At 45.9% G+C, this 17870-nt stretch overlaps 1 protein-coding gene across 3 annotated transcripts in view; it reads left to right on the top strand.

Annotated features, from left to right (window-relative positions):
• dlgap1b (discs, large (Drosophila) homolog-associated protein 1b) overlaps window positions 1–17870 on the top strand; it is an 86739-nt gene that overhangs the window by 64950 nt on the left and 3919 nt on the right. For all 3 annotated transcript variants that reach the window (XM_085763838.1, XM_085763837.1, XM_085763839.1), the window contains exons 7-9: window positions 12287–12672; window positions 12764–12843; window positions 16566–16981. In XM_085763838.1, coding sequence (XP_085619964.1) covers window positions 12287–12672; window positions 12764–12843; window positions 16566–16981 — 882 coding nt within the window. The remainder of the gene's footprint in view (window positions 1–12286; window positions 12673–12763; window positions 12844–16565; window positions 16982–17870) is intronic.

Genomic DNA, 17870 nt, shown 5'->3' with positions numbered 1-17870 from the left:
CTCAGCAACACACACAGGTGCTCAGACTTCAGCTGCCCCCTTTCTGTCTCTCATGGCATCTTTTAAGAAGCAATTATCGTGTTAAAGTTAGGCTGGTGAAAAATTTGACAAGGGAAACCCTACACTTTCCCCGGTCTCTTGTGTAGGTATGAAGTGTCCACGTTTACAGTAACTCTGGGTAGAGATGTGATGACAGGAAACTCATAAACACGGTCTCCGTGGCTGTGAGGCATTGAAAACAGAACGGTGTGAAAGATGAGGCGGCTTAAAAAGCCACAACAATTCATACTGAAGGGAAACAAATGAATAATGGAATAAAATATAGCTCAATTTTAAAAAAGACCAAAGTGTATTTAGATCTTCCACTAAATTCCCTTGCATGTTCTCTCTTTCTCTGACTTTCTCTTAACTACTTTCTACTCTTTCAACTTCCCTCTTTCATCCGCCTCCTAATTCCTTTGTGCTGTGGGCAAAGTTAAATCCCGATTTGTAGTAATCCATATAAAAAGCAGAGCAGAAGAACAAAGATGTAGAGGTCAGGTGAAAATATGCTGGTTAATTAAAACCATTAAGCTCTAAACTAAGCTAATATAGAGACTAGACTTTCTTTATTATTATACTGAAGTATTTGTGTTAAACAAAGGCTGTAACTGACAATACAGTACAGGATGTGTCAGCTTTCATGTCAAGCTACACATACAGCTCTGTATATGTTAAGTTGCTGTTAGTGTGCCTCATCCTGCGCTGAATTATAAGACAGATAAAAATGGAACAAGAGATCTCACTGTAACATTATACAGACTGCTAGATACCTTTAATATATTTATCTGGAAATGTGAAATTAAATTGTGTACCATCAGAGAATGTAGGGGGGAAAAAGTCAGACGAGTTTCAAATTCACTCTGATAAAAGGATCTCTCCAAATAAGAAGGCAAACTCAAGCTGTCACAGTCCATTGATTAAAAAATCTCTTTTTGTTTTTACCTTTAGAATAATAACTCATAATAATAACTCATAACTTGGATTTATTCTGTTCCTCTTACTCCCAGTAAGAGGAACAGAATAAATCCAAGTTAAAGTCATGTTGCAGTAACTGAAGTTTCACAAAAGAAAAATTACACAAAAATGAAAAATATTCTTCTTCAGAATTGTAAAAAAAAATGGGACTTTAATCATGGGAAATTCAGTGAATGTAATGCCACTATATGTCACTGCTGCATTTAATAGGAACAACAAAAAACAATGGACCATACAGAGAATTGTTGATCCCATCAGTTTAATTAAACAGTTTTTTTCCCAGTACTCATTTTTCACCACAAGGTGGAGTTGCTTCACTACTTTTAGAATGAATCTTGTCTCCAGATATTTCACCAAAGAAGTCAGCCCCAGTGTAACTCACAAGTTCTAGATCAGTGTTAACTGTTAGGTGCATTTTCTGTTTTGTTCTGTATGTGAGTGAGTGTGTGTGATGGATAAAAACAGTGAGTGAGAGAGAAGACATGAGTGACACTGTAGCCCTGAGTCATGACTGACATCCTGCTATCCTTCATGTGTGCATGTAGCTGAGACACAGAGATCAAACAATGTTCACTGACGGCGTTGCACTGGAATGCTTCTTTGAGCTGCATCAATCCCTCCTGCCATCTCTGCTCTTCAGTCTCACCCCACCACACACACACAAACACACATAGAGTTCTCTATTTCCTGCTCTGGTGTTAATTACAGGGACAGATAAAGCCCTGCCTTAGCAACGTATGTCTCTGCATGTGAAATACACCTGTGTGTCAGTGGATCAAAGCTTCCATCCTCTAAGGTGGAATTATTATTCAAAGAGGGGATGTAAATTAAACAGTACTCTGGTGTCATCTGTCTCTCCTATTCTCTCCCTTGCTCTCTCTCTTTCACACATACACACACCTGCATAATACAGCCATCCCACTTGCTTTGATGGTGCTATAGAAGGTGTGTTTGACAGGAAACAGGGGCTGGGTCGAGGCATGTGGCAACACACTTGCACACGCACGGCATACATATGGAATAAGCAGGAGAAAAGACGCTGTTCTCAGTTGTGGTTGGCAGCCGTATACCTCGACGGAGCTTCCGAGCATGTGGGTGTGAGCGCACGCATGTGACTGCACGGTGTCAAAGTGTCTGTGTGTGGCTTCACTGTTTTCCAGCTGCGGGATCAAGCCCGAACTGGGAGCTGGAGCTGGATGTGGGTAAACTGTGATTTGGCTATCTCTCTTCCTGGAGGAGATAAATCCTAGCCATGCTGGTGTGTCAGCCACTCAGTAATTACTTCATCCTGTCACGACTGTCTGAGAATGCAAGCCAGTGGGAACTTGCACTGTCGCTCTTTCATTGACAGAAGGAGAAAAACCCTCAACATCTCTTTTTATACGGCTCAGTGTCGGCTTAAGAGTGTTAGTCATCAGATAAGCAGATCCAGAGGAATTGAATTCAGTTCAAAAATGATGCATCTGTAGATTTACTGCCTCTTTTTCACAGCTTTCACAATTTTGTTTTGATGTGTTTGGGCTTCTTTCACAATGCCGAGCTTAATGCTGTTATTCTGCTCCGTCTGGTGTTAGATTGAAAATTGAATTTAAAGCAAATCAGGTTCTGTTGAGCTGAGTCAAAGCAAGTAAAAGTGCAAATCCTGAGACTTGCAATATCAAATCTTTCACTAGATGTCATCATAGCCTCAGCTGCTTTGTTGCCAGAGAACATTTGTGTGATCTGATCTGGCCTGTGAGTGTTGAATACGGCCCAAATAATGCGTAACATGACGCTCCGATTCAACCGGATCACAAGCAACCTATGAGGATGACTTGCACCTGTAGGCACTTGCTGAATATTTGTGCAGAAATTGCTAGCATCTGATATTGTTAGCATCACAGTATCAATCATGTGTAATTACTGTGTACTTCCATGACCTGAAAAGACAGCGATTTCCTGCCTGTACATGCTCTAAAGCGGAATTAAAGTCAATAGGATAAATCTACAAGACTTAGAGCGTTGGTTAGCGGCTGCTAGGTGTTTATGTTTACTTACGACTTAATTGGTCCCAGCTTGTTATGGCCTGGAATGCTTTGATTATAGCCATTTAGGGAGGAAGAGTGGCGTTTGGATATCTTTTGACACAGGAAGCACAAGCAAGAGAATGTCATTCATTCTTCTCCTCTTGTTCTCAGTTTGAGAAAAAGGAGGAGAGAGAGGGGAAAAAATGAGAGAGGGGCTCAGGGAGGAGCTGACAGGGCTACGGCAAACACAAAGAATGGCTGCGGCAGCGCACTCCTGCCGTCTCCCCCCCCACACACACACACACACACCCCACCCACCTCACTCTGCAGAGAGCACATACAACAGTTCCCTGTGAAAATCAAGAAATCTGTGGTTTACTTTGAGGATTACCTTCCCAAATGTCAAGATGTAGCAGAGCTCATCTGGTGTGTCAGATCAGGTGGACAGGGTCTACTCTGTCAGGTAGGGCCTGCCCCCTCTCCCCACCACCCCCTCTTTTTTTTCTTTTTCTTTTTTTCACGCTCTTCCTGTCTGTGTTTTGGCATCAGAAAGAGCAAAGGAAAAGCAAAGCCCCGAAAGGATTTCCTCAGCGCTGACTGTGGATGATCCTCATGGCTCCTGCATGCTGAAGCTGGGCAGGGACAGAAAACTCAAAAACCCTGGGGGAATGAAAACCTAAGAGGGGTTGGGATATAGAGTTAAATCTCCTGGAGGAGTGTTTCTTCTTCTTTTTTTCACAGGAAGAAAAACATGTGTTTTGCTGTGTTCTCTTTGCAAAAATATTGAAAGTTTTGAGACCTTTCTTGACAGCTAAATTGTGTGGTTGAGAGTTCATTTTGCTTTCACTGATCTGGAGGGGAGGGAGTACATTGGAGTAACTCTGAGGAATGGTGCATGGCTGTAAGTGGGTGGTTTGGGCTGTGCAGTGTGGGAGGCCAGGCCCCAGTGCAAATTAAAGACTTCTCTGTGAAAGTCCCAGACTCAGCTACAGTAATGTGTGTGTATGTGTGTGTCTGAGTGACTGAGCCTGTGTGCAAGTGGCCAGTGGGGAAAAGACCCAGCCCTCCTTTGCTTTTTTTCTTTTTTTTTTTTTTTTCTTTAACTAGTCATTAAAAATAAGCCACAACTCACCCCCCGTACACACCGAGAGACAGCGAGAGGGAGAGAAAGAATGCATCTCCTCTTTCTCCTCCCTTTCTTTGAGCTTTGCTGCTTCACTAACCAAGTAAAACGGGGAGGAAAAGGGGAGGAGGGGGGAGGTAGTGTTCAAGGGGACTGATTCCACTCAGAGGTTTTTAAGAGGCACACTCAGACCCCTCCCCCGTGTTAAGAGTAGCAGGAGTTTTTTTTTTCTTGTGTCCAGAAGGGGAGAGAGAGAAAGAGATGAATGGGGAAAGGAATGCAGGAGACAGACGAGTGCTCTCGGCAGGAGAGTGGGAATGTTGGAGAGACCATTGTTTCTCCCCCACAAGATTCTGCAGGGAGTGGATGTAAACACACAGGAAGAGAGGGAAGAGGGGTGTGAAAAATCACACCTGAGAGACAGATAGAGGATCTGGACCTCTTCCCAGATATTTACATTTATCCTAATCCACTCTGCCCACAACTTTGGACACACACAGTGCCAGTGCCTATAGCTGCCATCTCGTCTTTCTTTCCCTCCAGCCCTCCCTCCTCTCCTTCAACAGGATGTATAGGGTCAGAGGGTCAGGACTGGAAACCACAAAAGACAGTAGGCGTCAGTGTAGCCTGGTTCTTGTTCCAAATCCCCCTTTAGCCCCCTGTTGTACCTCCTACCTTTCTGTCCACCCACCCCCCTCTTTTCTCTCATTTTCCCCTCTTTCTCTCTCTCCCTCTCTCTTAACTTTTCCATCTCCCTCTCTCCATCCATCCTCCCCCGCCTTGCCCCGTCCCTCCTCTTATATAGGAGACGCAGAAGGCCTGACGTTTGGTTTTGGGCCCAGATGGCTTTAGCATGCTTCTGGCGGTGGATTAAACCACCAGTGTCTCCTTTCCCCCTCCATGTGCAAGTGGTCAGGACAAAGAACGTCAAACAGGGGGGAAAGAGGGAAGGAATGCAGCGCTGTGTAACAACACCCGCCGCTGATGTTTCACGGCATTCCTGGAAGAGTAAACTCAGAACGCTTGTTAAAAAAAAAAAAAAAAGAAAAAAAATCTGCCATCCAGCTTCTCTGGTACTTTTTGTGCCCACTCATTTCACGAATCAAGTTATGACTTTTGGAGTTAATCCCCAGAGAGCTTGTAGCAATGAAAAGAAGAAGTGAACTTTTGACCACATTCTGCTGCATTTATATGTAAATAGCAGCTGCAGCAAGCAGTGATCCTTCACGCGATGACATGACATCGGCATTGTGTTTCAACCCTCTCGGTTAAGGCTGCATGGTCCTCGTGTGTGTGTGTCTTTTGTCTTTTCATCCGTCTGACTGTGTGTTTGCTATTTTGTCCCAGCGTCCATTACTCCCCAGGCTTGTGGTTATGTTTTCCTGTACCGGCTGTAACTCCACAGACCTTCAGTTCTTGTGGACAGTCTGTCATGTTTTATCAGGGGGCCATGTTTAAACACTTGGATACAGTGTGGTGGCAACATTGCTGTGTTGTTGTGGGTATTTTTAGTTTACCAGACACTGGACTAAGTGGCCTGTATTATCCACTTAGCAACGCAAAATGCCACCATGAAGAGCCTGTCCTTTCTTCTTCTTTCACACTCTCAGTGAGCTTGGCTTTAAGTTTTATAGTTCAGAGATTTATTTGGACTCACTCACCGCTCAATCACAAATCCAGTTTCTGATCTCCTCCAGCTACATGATTCTGTTTTTAGGTATGCCACGACTTGTTACAGTCCACGGTGCTGTCATTGCCGGCACATGCGATGTGTCACTCCGCACAGCGAGCCAGTCTACTCTTAAAGTCTCAGTCTGTCGGTGAGCAATACTGTGGGAAATGAGTCCAGTGAAAGCATGCGTGACATGTGTGGGTGTGTTAGCTTTAGCGTTAGGGCTAATACTCAGGTTTATGCCCCACGAAGCAGATGGAATGTACAGAAACTGAAGGAAACGGCACAGAAAACTTATCCCCCTGCTCCATCTCCTCTTTTCTCTCCTCCTTTACTCTCTTTTCTTTCCATTATGCTTACTTTATCTCTATCCCCTCTCCTCTTATGTTGAGTGACTATGCTCTCTTTCAACCCCCTGCAGGCAGGTCTTTTGGACAGAAACAAAAGACTGATTTGTCTCTTCATGTGGTTGCGGACTAGTCAGGGTAAAGCCCTTGCCAAGGAGCAGTGGAGAACAATGGAAACGGCCTGGAGCCGTCACAGGGCAGGTCTAATGAGAAAACCCCCTTCATGTAAGAAAAGTCTTCAGGAGATTAGCCCACATGCTACAGTACTGTACTCAGAGGAACTTTGGGATTATATAGTTATACCAAATCCTGGATAATTACACCTGCAATACGTCTCATCTAAGTGGTATTTGTACTGTTGATGATAGTAATTACACAGTTGTTATAATAAATGTAGTTATTTTTAATATTTCAGTGAAATATAAAACAATCAGTTGCATATTTTAAAAGTGATGTCACTCCTCAACCCTGTAGTTAAAGCTCAGGACGCTTGATGCCCAAGGTAGAGAAAGTACTGAACCTAATGTGAGCACCAGAAAGATTGTTTTGAATATGAACTTTCGATTTTTTTTTTCATTTCTCCACCCCTTTCATTTGTTGCTCTCAGCATGTCTCTCCCTGTCTGTCACTGACTGACAGGTCTGCGAGAGTGTCGGGCCATAAAACAGGAATGCAGGTAACCAGGCTCTCTATTTGAACTTGGAACACAGGAAAGTGGGTTAAGTGAAGTGAATCTATTGCCTAACAGGGAGCAGCTGCCTGCCAGATTTAGCGGTGGCTGACAGTTGTAAACACACTCTTATCTAGTGGTTCAGGAGACGCTGGCCTGCCAGAGCAGTTACCCACTGTTGACACGGGTTTCTGTCAAAAGGGCCACGCTGAACACACAGCTTTGTTGATAGCACTGTTGGCCTGGGGACATATTTAACAAATGTTTTGTACTGATATGCACGCGTATGTTTAACTCAAGACAAGAAATCAATTTAAATGCGACAATTAGTGCAGGATGTTTACAACTCTGGCACCATTTGCACTGAAAAGTCCCGCACCAAAAAAGCACTCACACATGCTAAATATACCTCTTCTGAAAGACCTTCCCCTCTTTTGCACATTTACACACGCAGGCGCACACAGTGAGCTATTGTGTCTGAGAGAGTTCAGGCATCTGGAGAGCAGAAACCCTCTCTGGCGACCTCTGACCTCTGGTGGTTGAGAGTCGTAGAGTGACATGAGGGTTTCTGTGGGATTTTCAGGTGACTCAGGGGGCCGTCAGAGGACTTTTTGTACATGGTGTACACAAGGCTTGTTGTGTCTGCCTCATTAGCTGATCAACAGAGATAAGTGAGAAGCAACAAATCCACTATCTTTAACACTTAAAAACATTTAGAAACTCAAGGTCCTTTGTAATCTGTCCTCATATTGTTTCTACAGTAACTTTAATGACCCTTACAGGAGGCCATGCTAAGTTGTTGTCGGATGTGTCTTGTATTGTTGCATTGTTCCCAAGAACAGCGCACACCATGTGTCACACGGTGTGAAGCGTTGAAGTTATTGTCATCTTATGACTCTGTCCTAGAAACCCAGTGACAAGCCTTTTGACAGGGATCCAAGACAAACTGGTTGGTAGAGTTCTGCATTCACCCACACAAAGCTGCTGCTCCAGGGCTAGAGACATTATTAGATATTCATTTGCAACACAGCACCACTCACTTGTTTTTTTTTTTGTTTTTTTCTCCCCTCATACTAGCTGTGACCCATTATTCCTGCTGTGTTTTCTTGTTGGCTGGTGTTTAGGTGAGTGTCAGTGCAGCTGCAGTGTACCCTGTCAAGGTAAACAAATGGCCAACAGAAGCTCCCCCCCTGCCCGCCGCTGGTAAAATGCCAAGCCTCCCAGCAAACTTCATGTTGCTATGTGTCGCCATGGTGATGCAATCACAAAGGACTCCAGCTGGTTCCCTGTGCTTGTGTGTGTGTGTGTGTATGATACAGAGAGAGAGGGAGAGGGACGGACAAATGGACAGAGCGAGAGCAGACGGGGCCAGGCAGTAACTCTGATTTACCCTCCTCCTCGGTCTCGTTCTGCTCCTCTTCTCTGTTCACTATTCTCTGCCCTCTCCCCTCTGGCAGACCCTCATCCCAAACACAGCGCAGCTGGGCTCAGCTGTCAATGTTCCCCCATACCGACCGCCCCCTTTCCTGCCCTTTGTATTTGTTTGGATGGCGGTGGATTTGCCCTTGGCCCCCGCGCGGGGGAGCCCGTTCCTGTTAGCTAGCCTCTTAAACCAAACCGTCTGCTCTTTGAAGTGGCCTATCACACAGATACACAGATTGGAGATTACAAGGCAGCCGCCTGCCTTCAATCTGTCTAGTAACATGAACACAGTGATCAAATAAAGGGAAGCGCACACACCTATGCAGACATACAAATGAGACACAGTGATCAGCAGAGCCTTGAAAGAAAAAAGATGGCTAAGCAAATCTGTTTTTGTTCTGAGTGCTGAAGAAATGAATGAGACTTTGCTTTGCCTCAGAGGAGGGAAGAGGGCTTTTTGATATTATCAAGGGGGAGTGCTCTGCCAAGAAGAACTGCTATTCACACCAACTTGTCGGCAAGGGACTTTTGAAGCATTTGTCAAAAGAGGGATTTGGCAGAGACCCACTGGAGTTTTGTCATTCACAAACTCCTCTCTTCTCTGGGATGACAATACTCTCAGCAGGCTACACCTACCTCTGTGAAGGAAGGAGATGAAATTCCACAGCTCCACTCCCAAACAGGGGAATATGTGTGTTGTCTCCCACTCTGTGATCAAAGTTGCATTAACTTAATATTATAAAGTAGCAGACAAACTTTTTTCTTCTTTTGTTTTTTGTGGTGTACAGTGTTTATCTGTGGCTGGTGATGAGAGTTTTCCACATTCCTTCTTATTAGGGTCTGAAGGAATCCTGCATCACATTCCTGCTTTAGTCTGTCCTTGACTGTGTGGTACAGGGCAGCAGCAGCATTGTCTAACACTTTCATGGCTGCAGGAGGATAAAACTATTTTCTTATCATTTGTGTGAAAACTGGAAACTCGGCCCTCGTCTTATCAGGACAGTTGTTTCGGGCAGATGCCTTCGCTTCACTGTTGTCAGACAGGCGAGGATTAGAGGATTCTCTTGGAGTATTTCTAACACAGGCCACTTTGCACCCTTGCATAGAAGTTACTGGGTATGGGTCAGGTCATTTTTGACAACAGCTCCCCACGGATGGAGAGTTATATCAGTGGCAGGAAGTCTGTGGCCTCCCTTGATGTGGAGTGGTTGAAACCTTAAGCTGGGTTGTGTCAGTGTTATTTTTATGCCTCTACAAGCATGTGTGTGCGTGGGCATGTTCTGACTCCTGAGTGTGTTTACTTAACCCGTCTCGGCATTCAAGACCCCTGTCATTCTCTGGCCCGTCTGGCTCTGGCTGTGACAGCTAGGTGGGACACGGCGCGGTGTGTCCTATTTCATACAGCACTTTTATTGAATGGATGAAGAGGAGCGCACACGCATATGGATTCCACAAGCCCACACACACACACACACACATAGGCGTACACACAAGTGTGACTTTTAGATGACTTCAGGGGATAGAAGCTCTGAACAGGGCTGACATTCTATCCTTTGAACCTCCACGGATGATAGGGGCAAGACCTCGCCCTCTCCCTCTGTGTGAGTGCATGTGTGTGTTCACTGGGTTTTTTTTGTTCTCCTGTGGGTCTGTACTGAGTGACCTTTGTGAAGATTAGCCCTGGATGCCTCTCATATTCACTAGACATCTGTGTAAAAGTCGAGACAGTTAGTGCACATCTTGGCATGCGCCGATAATTCCCCATAATGTGGCTCTGGCAGTAATTCCAACACACACACTAACACACACACACTATCTCTCAAAAGTCGTGACATTTAGCTGCAGAGGGAAATACAGTAAGCCACTTCTTTTTGTCTTTCTTGTGGTTTGTTACGCCGCCATCAAAGACGCTCATATTAGCAGCTGTGATCTCATCTCACTGCGGCACTCATCCCGTCTGAGGACTTTCCAGCTTGTCAAAACCTGACTGAAATCTCGACGGGGATCATCCAATCACTGCGGTGCGAGGCGGGAGGACGGGCGGAGAGAGAGAGAGGCGGCGATGATGATGACTCTGACAAACCAAGAGGGTGAAGTCAGCCCCTCTTGTTCACCTCCAATATGTTAGGGCCTCTCTGTAGCTGTCAGCGAGATGGCAAGACACAAAGCAAACAACATCCCGCTCTAATAGTTTTAGCCATGGCTCCTCATGCTGGGTGTGGCTGGCAACAGTTGTCTGCTGCACACTGAGCAGCGATCTCGCCACGGTAGGATGTTTGTCTTTTGAAGGGATTAAAGGGATCCAGGAAACCCGCTGTCCTAGTTTTGCTGCACAGCACAGTGAGGGCGACCTAGTTTTGATGATAGCACCAGGCCAGGAAGGAGATTCCAAGGCATAACGTAGTTAGGAGGTGGCTGATGTTGTCTTTCTTTAAGACGGGCTCTGGTGTGTTTTTTTTTTTTGTTTGTTTTTTTCTATGTTGGTATGTTACAGACTTGCAGACTCAGTTTGTGTGAGAGGCTCCATTGTCTGTGCAGAACCTGTAGCTGTAACCTGAGAACAGACAGACACAGGGAGAGTGTTACTGAGCAGCACTGTGATGCTTTTAAAGTATCTATTTGCTTGGATTTTACACAAAGACTCGAGACTGTCCTGAGAGTTCCCGCTGCCTCCTCCCATATCATTTAACAACTGCACTTTACTGTAAATATCACTTAAATTGCAACTGTGCAACCATGCAACTGAACAACGATGCAGCCATGCATGCAAACAACAGCAAGAGCTATATTTGGCACCATCAAATTCCCCTCGATGTGTACAGTAAGTACGCAGAGGGCTTAACCATGTAGATCAGTGGGTCAAGTGGCTGACATACTAATCCTATTACTGGACCAGGCTCTGATTTGTTAAAGTTGGCCCTAATCTACTGTCCATTTTGACTCCAACACAGGGACCTAAGACCTCTGTGTAAACTGTCAGGGTGTTAACTGTCACCAGAGTCGTCGTGGTGACAGCATATTTGTCATTGTTGCTTTGGAGAATAGAAATAGATTCTGTTTTTCTCTATGTCCATTCACAAATAGCCAGAACAACATATCTGCTGTTCAGATTGTGATATTGCTATTTTACATTACTTATCATCCTATTTATGTTACTTTCTCTTACTTTACCTTGTTGTGATGATGATTTATAGCTGCATGCATCAACCAAAATTGCTAGAAAGGATCACACAAAGGTTTTAGAGCTAGTGTTTGCACTTCCATGAAGCTGGAGAGCTCAGGAAAAATGGATTTTTATTTAAATGGTCCATCAAAGCAGTGCAAGGCGAGGTATCTTGACACTCGGGTCTAAGTTATGCTAAAACACTGCATCCTCCATTTCCCGTCTCAGTTGCACCTTTCGTTTTGCCGACTTGCTTCCAATGCCCATTCCACTGATATTATTAAAGAGTGCTGGTCAAGCACAGGAGCACTTTCAGTCAAAGACCAAGTTCCCACGCGATGCACCTCTGAGCAGGAAGTTATTCCTGCCTGTTGTCGTCTAACTTAACAACCTGTCCCTCAGGTTCTCATGTTCTTGAACTTATTTCACCCCAGTGAGCAAACATGATTTCACTTTATAATTTCTCTGTTGTGTATATATTTGACTTTACTAAATTATACTAACTGAAATTCTGACAAGTGTGAATTAAAACTCATATTCTTATATATTTATATTTCTTATTTGTATATTCCGATGTGAAATTGCATTGAAACATTGAAAATGTTTCCTTAAAATTTCAATATGGTCTAATATCTCAAGGAAATTTAAATCGAATGCAACTGGACTGGCTGAGACTGCTCTTAGGTCAGATGCGAACATGAACTGATGAAGCCTCTTGGATGAGAGGTGAAACGTCTTCCTAGACAAATAACCAAGTCCAGTTGCATTCGATTTAAATTTCCTTGAGATAACTATGACCTGGACAAATGAGAATATTCACAGGCTTATGGTCTAATAATAAGTTTTTTCTCCCTCTCCTTCTGCAGTGTCATCATGCATCACCACCTACAAGAAGACACCTCCCCCAGTCCCACCACGCACCACCCCATCCAAACCCTTTATATCTATCACAGCCCAGAGCAGCACGGAGTCTGCCCAGGATGCGTATATGGACGGCGGCTCCGGCCAGCGGACGGGCATCAGCTCCCAGCCGGGCCTGTCCAACTCCACGGAGAGCATCGACAGCATGAAGGCCCTGACGGCGGCCATCGAGGCGGCTAACGCTCAGGTGCACGGCCCGGCCAGCCAGCACGTCACAAACAGCACCATCACCATCACTGCCACCGCCACCACCTCCGCCGTCGCACACGTCTCCGCAGACGCCAAGGCGCAGAGGGAAGCGCTCCGCAAGTGCCTCTCCATAGGGATCCAGGTTCGTGGATGTGCACGTCATCGCTGTCAAAGCCCCTGAAATAAAAAAAAACCTGACATGCTTTTTGACAGTTTCTCCCCTCCCCTCTTAGGTAGACCCAGAGGAAGGAGGGCCCACAGAGGAGCAGTCCAAATTCCAGTCAATAGGAATTCAAGTGGAGGATGAGCGATGGTGAGTAGTGGGAGAAAAGAGACAGAACGAGTGGGAGGTTGTAAAAAAAAAAGTGAAACTGGATAAGTCTGATGGGAGGGATGAGACACAGATAGTGTGAACAGGAAGAGGACTTATGGAGACAGAGAGAGGTTTGTAGTGTGCGGCGCAAGCTTTCGCCCCCCCCTGCGCCGGCTTCCCGCAGCAGCTGTCCCCAGTTGAGGGGAGGTTGGCGTCAGAGCCCCCTCAGCCAGGGGCCCCAAGTGACAGCTGGGCCAGAGGATGTGGTACAGGGAACTGGGAAGGTGGAGGGGGTGAGTTGACAGCCATCTGTTGCTCCAGTCATTGTGATTCAGGCTACTTTGAGGTTGGGTGTTTGCGTATATGTGTGGGTGGGAGAGGGAGAGAGACATAGAGAGAGAGAGACGGGGAGAGAGAGAGAAAGAGGGGAGGGAGTTCTACAGGGTTTGTTTAGCTCTGAGCACTGAGAGTCTGCTGTGCTGTCAGCTATAGCCTCTCACTCTGCAACATGTGCCCAGTCTGAGCAGAAGCCGCCCAGTGTGCGCGCGCCGTTTCATTAGCTCACATCGCAGCAGAGCAGACTTATCAAGGCCTCTGCCGGGACACGCAGGCATTTATGGCTTCTTTTGTCTGCTTTGGTTCACCCTGTCAAAACAATGACCTTCTGTTTGGTGAAGGAAGTTGACAAATTTAGACACAGCTCTGGTTTTCACGCCGTAGCCAAGGCATGCTTCAGGAATTCAAAGAGACATCACCTTTAATCAAAAGGTCACAGAGAGGGCTGAGTCCAGCACTTTAAAAACACACACTCACGCAGTGTCAGGATACGTGATGGACTCTCTGAAAGGGGAGGTCTCAGCTGACTGACTAAGCCCCGAGTCCCTGTAGGTGCCAAGCCAAATATTAACTCATCCAGACACCCTCTAGTCTGCTGAGGCTTGGATGTTATGCAGCACTGCAGCCTCTGCATTTCTCTGGTTAATGTTTGGAATAGGTGGGACGGTATTTTTGTTGGTGCATGTTTGATTTTTTTTCTTTTACTTTACCTGTTGGCATGCACTTGTGTGTGTGTGTGTGTGTGAGTGTGTTGATCCATGCGTGTGTGTGTGCGTACCTGGGAGGTCTGGGCATGCTGGCCCTACATTAGATTTCCAGACAAGTGAGAATGCCAAACTCCTACGGACTTGCTTCAGTGCTCAAACTGCCTTATTTGTGTCTGTGTGAGTGTGTGTGTGTGAGAATCTGTGTGTTTAAGTGCAGCAGTCCCGGGTCATAACCTCACCTCGCTGTTTGAACTGGGATTAAGTGAAAAGGAATGAAAGAGAAGAACACAACAAAAACATGCCTGTCTGTACACAGACTTCTCTCTGTGCAAGACTGTGCAGATCCATGTCTAGAGCTATATATAGTTGGTTGTGAAAACATTTCTATGAAATCATATTGATTTTGTGTATTTTTCGTGTTATAATGAACTTGCAAAAGGCATAAAAACAAATAATGAACAGTAAAAACATTTTTAAAATGTGACTTGGTTGGATTGACAGATTCTGTTTAGGGGTGGGGTTGGTGGTCACCAGATGGCTTTGCAGTCACAGAAGTGGGGCATTGTTCATTGCCCTGTAGTGACTAAACCATATGCACAACCATCTTGAAAAATCAACTTAAAGGACAGCGAGACCTCCCTGTCTTTTTTGTCTTTGTGCCAAACGACTGAAGGTTTGTCATCGCTGGCAAACACACAGGAAGGCTCATGTGCATGCGTAGCTTTTAAATGTCAGTTTGCGGTGTCTGTAGCGCTATGTTCTGTCATTCGACATACCTCACCTTGTTTTGAGCTTTCATCTACCTCCAAATGAGACATCAGGCTGCTTTTGTTTATAGATGCCTCAATATTTCCTCATGGCTGTGGTTTGAGCCGAGGAAAAGTCATAAAAAAAAAACCTGGACGTGAAGAGGCCTTCTAAAATCTGTAGCTTATGAAATGAAAGACTCTTTTTCTTTTTTTTCTTTTTTTTTTTTACAACTTTCCGTCATGTTCACCGCACAAATGTGCTGAGAACATAGACTTCCTGCATTTTTACTTGCTCCTTTTTCCCCTCCCGGATACCTTCCTCATATTTCATAGTTTTTCTTCCCTCACATCGACTTCCCTCTTGAAATGCCCTCCCTTGTTCTTTTGCCTCCTGCCTATTGATATGTCTGTCTCTCTGTCTGGGCTGTGTTTGGCCTTGCCCGTCTCTGCCCCTGCAGGAAGTTGTTAGCGGGCTGATAGAAAGCAGGCTGAGGTCATTAGGACTGAACACCTGCTCGGAGGAGTTACTCTTTAACTGCTCCTCACACACACTCGCACACACACACACACACACTCGACTGCCGGTACGTACACGTAAATCATATACACACTCTGTTTGATCTCCCCTGAAGCCACTCCCTTGTTCTTGCTCCCTCTCTTTTTTTTCGTGTTCACGGAAGAAGAGAGATGAATGAGAAAAAAGGGGAGGTAGAGGTGAATGGGAAGCACAGAGGAGAAGGAGTGTGCGTCCGGAGATGAAGCGGAGGTGATGGAGCTGTGATCATTTGTGTGTGTCATTCTGCAGGCAGGTCAAGCTGAGGTTCATGTGCGAGAGGATTGTCGGCATCTGTGAACAGGAGTGCAGCTTGTAGACTAACAATTCAGTGCCTCTTCTGGTTTGGAAAAGTTGTTCTTATTAATTTGTGGCCTTTTGACAAATCTGTCAATCCAGAAGTGGCTGATGATAGGATGTAATGTATACCAGGATGGCTAATATCCTGTTTTTATTTTATCTTTATCTTTGGAGCTCCTGCCTGTTCAAGCTCTTGTGCACACAGCAAAGTGTATCAGATTGTTTTTTTTTTCAAGTGGCTCAGTACGCTGCACCCCGGTGCATTTTTGTAGTTGTTAATAAATGATGTGCTTGGATTGTTGTACCGCTTTGAGTTGTAATCTGGCAGTGATTAGACTGCAGGTTTGTCCAATCGCTGTGCAACTGGCTGGCGTGTCCCCCCCACCCTCCCCAAACACCCGCATCCCTCTGGCGTCCCATTCATTACTAAGATGGTGAGCTGCTCTATAGAACGTAGCCAAGTGTGTGTTTTTGTGTGTGCGTGTGTGAATGTCTGTTTGTTGATTTAATCTTTGCACATGTGTGTGTGTGTGTGCTGCTGCTGCACACAGTGTGGAGGGACTTGGCAAAAGCTGCCCCAACAGTGGCACAAAGCCTCAGAGCCAAAAACGACATGGCACACCCAGCTGTAGGAAAGGGTCCCAGGTGTGTGTGTGTGTGTGTGTGTGTGTATGTGTGTGTGCACGCGCTATCACTGTTTATGTATGTTCATCAGCTCCAAAGCAGAGCTAGTGGTTTCACAGACCATTGCACACTCTGTTGCTTCTGAATAAAGCAGGTGACAAAACACAGAGAGACGCACACAAAAGATGTTCCACACTACAAAAGCTATTCATCATTATCAGTGACAATATCACTGTGATCATTTCAATTTTTCATACTGGGAGCACCTCCAAGAATTGTGTGTAAACATTATTATCATAATTGCTGCTAAAAGGAAGGCACTGTGCGCTATTACTACACAATATGAGTATGTGAAATCAATCGCTGCATAAAATCAGCCTTTTACCTGCTTGGAAAAAGTTAACAATACATGTTTGTTCACCATCTAACTCTACTTTTGCTTTGTCCTCTCAGTTACCGCAGGATGACCCGCTCCAACAGCGTAACCACGGCTGTGCAGGCCGACCTCGACGACCCCACAGACGTACCAGAGCTGCCACCGCGTCACTGTGCCACCATGCCGCGCCAGCACTCCAGGGACGCCGCCACCTCGACCGTCAGCATCCAGGGCTCGGGGAACCACTACCACGCGTGCGCCGCGGACGATTACGGAGAGGTGGGCTTCGACCCGTCCATCCTGCCCCCTCCGGACCCGTGGATGGACAGCGTGGCCGAGCCGGAGGGGGAGGGCCCGGGGGCCGTCGGCCGGTCCGTGTGCCCCCGCGACGGCCGCTGGTTCCTCAAGTTGCTGCAGGCCGAGACGGAGCGTATGGAGGGATGGTGTAAACAGATGGAGCAGGATGAGATGGAGAATGAGCTGCCTGAAGAGAGTGAGTTGAATCATAGGTTTTAAATGCCAAGACATGAGGATGAGAAAATCTGTTGCACACCGATACTAGAATATTATTAGATATTGTTTTTCTCCTCTCCTCTCCTCCCTCTTCTCCTCTCCTCTCCTCTCCTCTCCTCTCCTCTCCTCTCCTCTCCTCTCCTCTGATTTGGTAGAGTGCTGGTATTCATGGTATTGGACCACAATAGCTGCTTGTTCCTGTCTCAGGCCCTCTGGCCTCCACAGACATACCGTGCATACTTATCAATAGGCTGCTGCTGGCCCCAGCCACACATCTGTCCTCTAGATACACTGTATAATGATCTTTCACACAAACACAGTGGAGGAGTTTCTGTGCTCCTTCCAGGCAGCTATTTGATCTTGTCGTAACACACACACACACACACAGCAGCAGCACATGTCTGCATGTGCACGTACATATGTTTTATTCACATGCACATACCACATGGAGCAAACAAGCCTTGGGCTGAAGGTACTGTATTTATACCTGTCCTTACTGTGCAGCTGATTTCATGTCTTACAGAAAATGTCATTGCTTATGCAGCGAGTGTGTTGTTTTGGTTCCAGGCAAGAGATTCTCTCACAGAATGTGCAGAACAGGGAGGCTGTCTCAAGGTTATGTTTTCCCAGATCCCACGCCACCATGTGCACACGCACGCACGCACACATGCACACACACACACATCCTGAAGGGGCTGTGTCTGTAGTGCAGATTCATTACCCCCCTCTCAGTTTCTAATCCCATTCTCTTCATGTCAAGTAATGTATGCAGTGACAGTTCCGCTCCATAGGGATATGTGAGTCAATAAGACTGGCCAGTGGAGTCGGGTTATGCAGCACAGCCTTGTTTATCTAACACTTCAATCTGC

Source organism: Trachurus japonicus, chromosome 20 (genome assembly GCF_045865225.1).
Source record: "Trachurus japonicus isolate A0001 chromosome 20, Traja_1.0".
Lineage (NCBI taxonomy): Eukaryota > Metazoa > Chordata > Actinopteri > Carangiformes > Carangidae > Trachurus > Trachurus japonicus.
The sequence above is the reverse complement of the archived record's forward strand: the minus strand, read 5'-3'. Positions and strand labels throughout refer to the sequence as shown.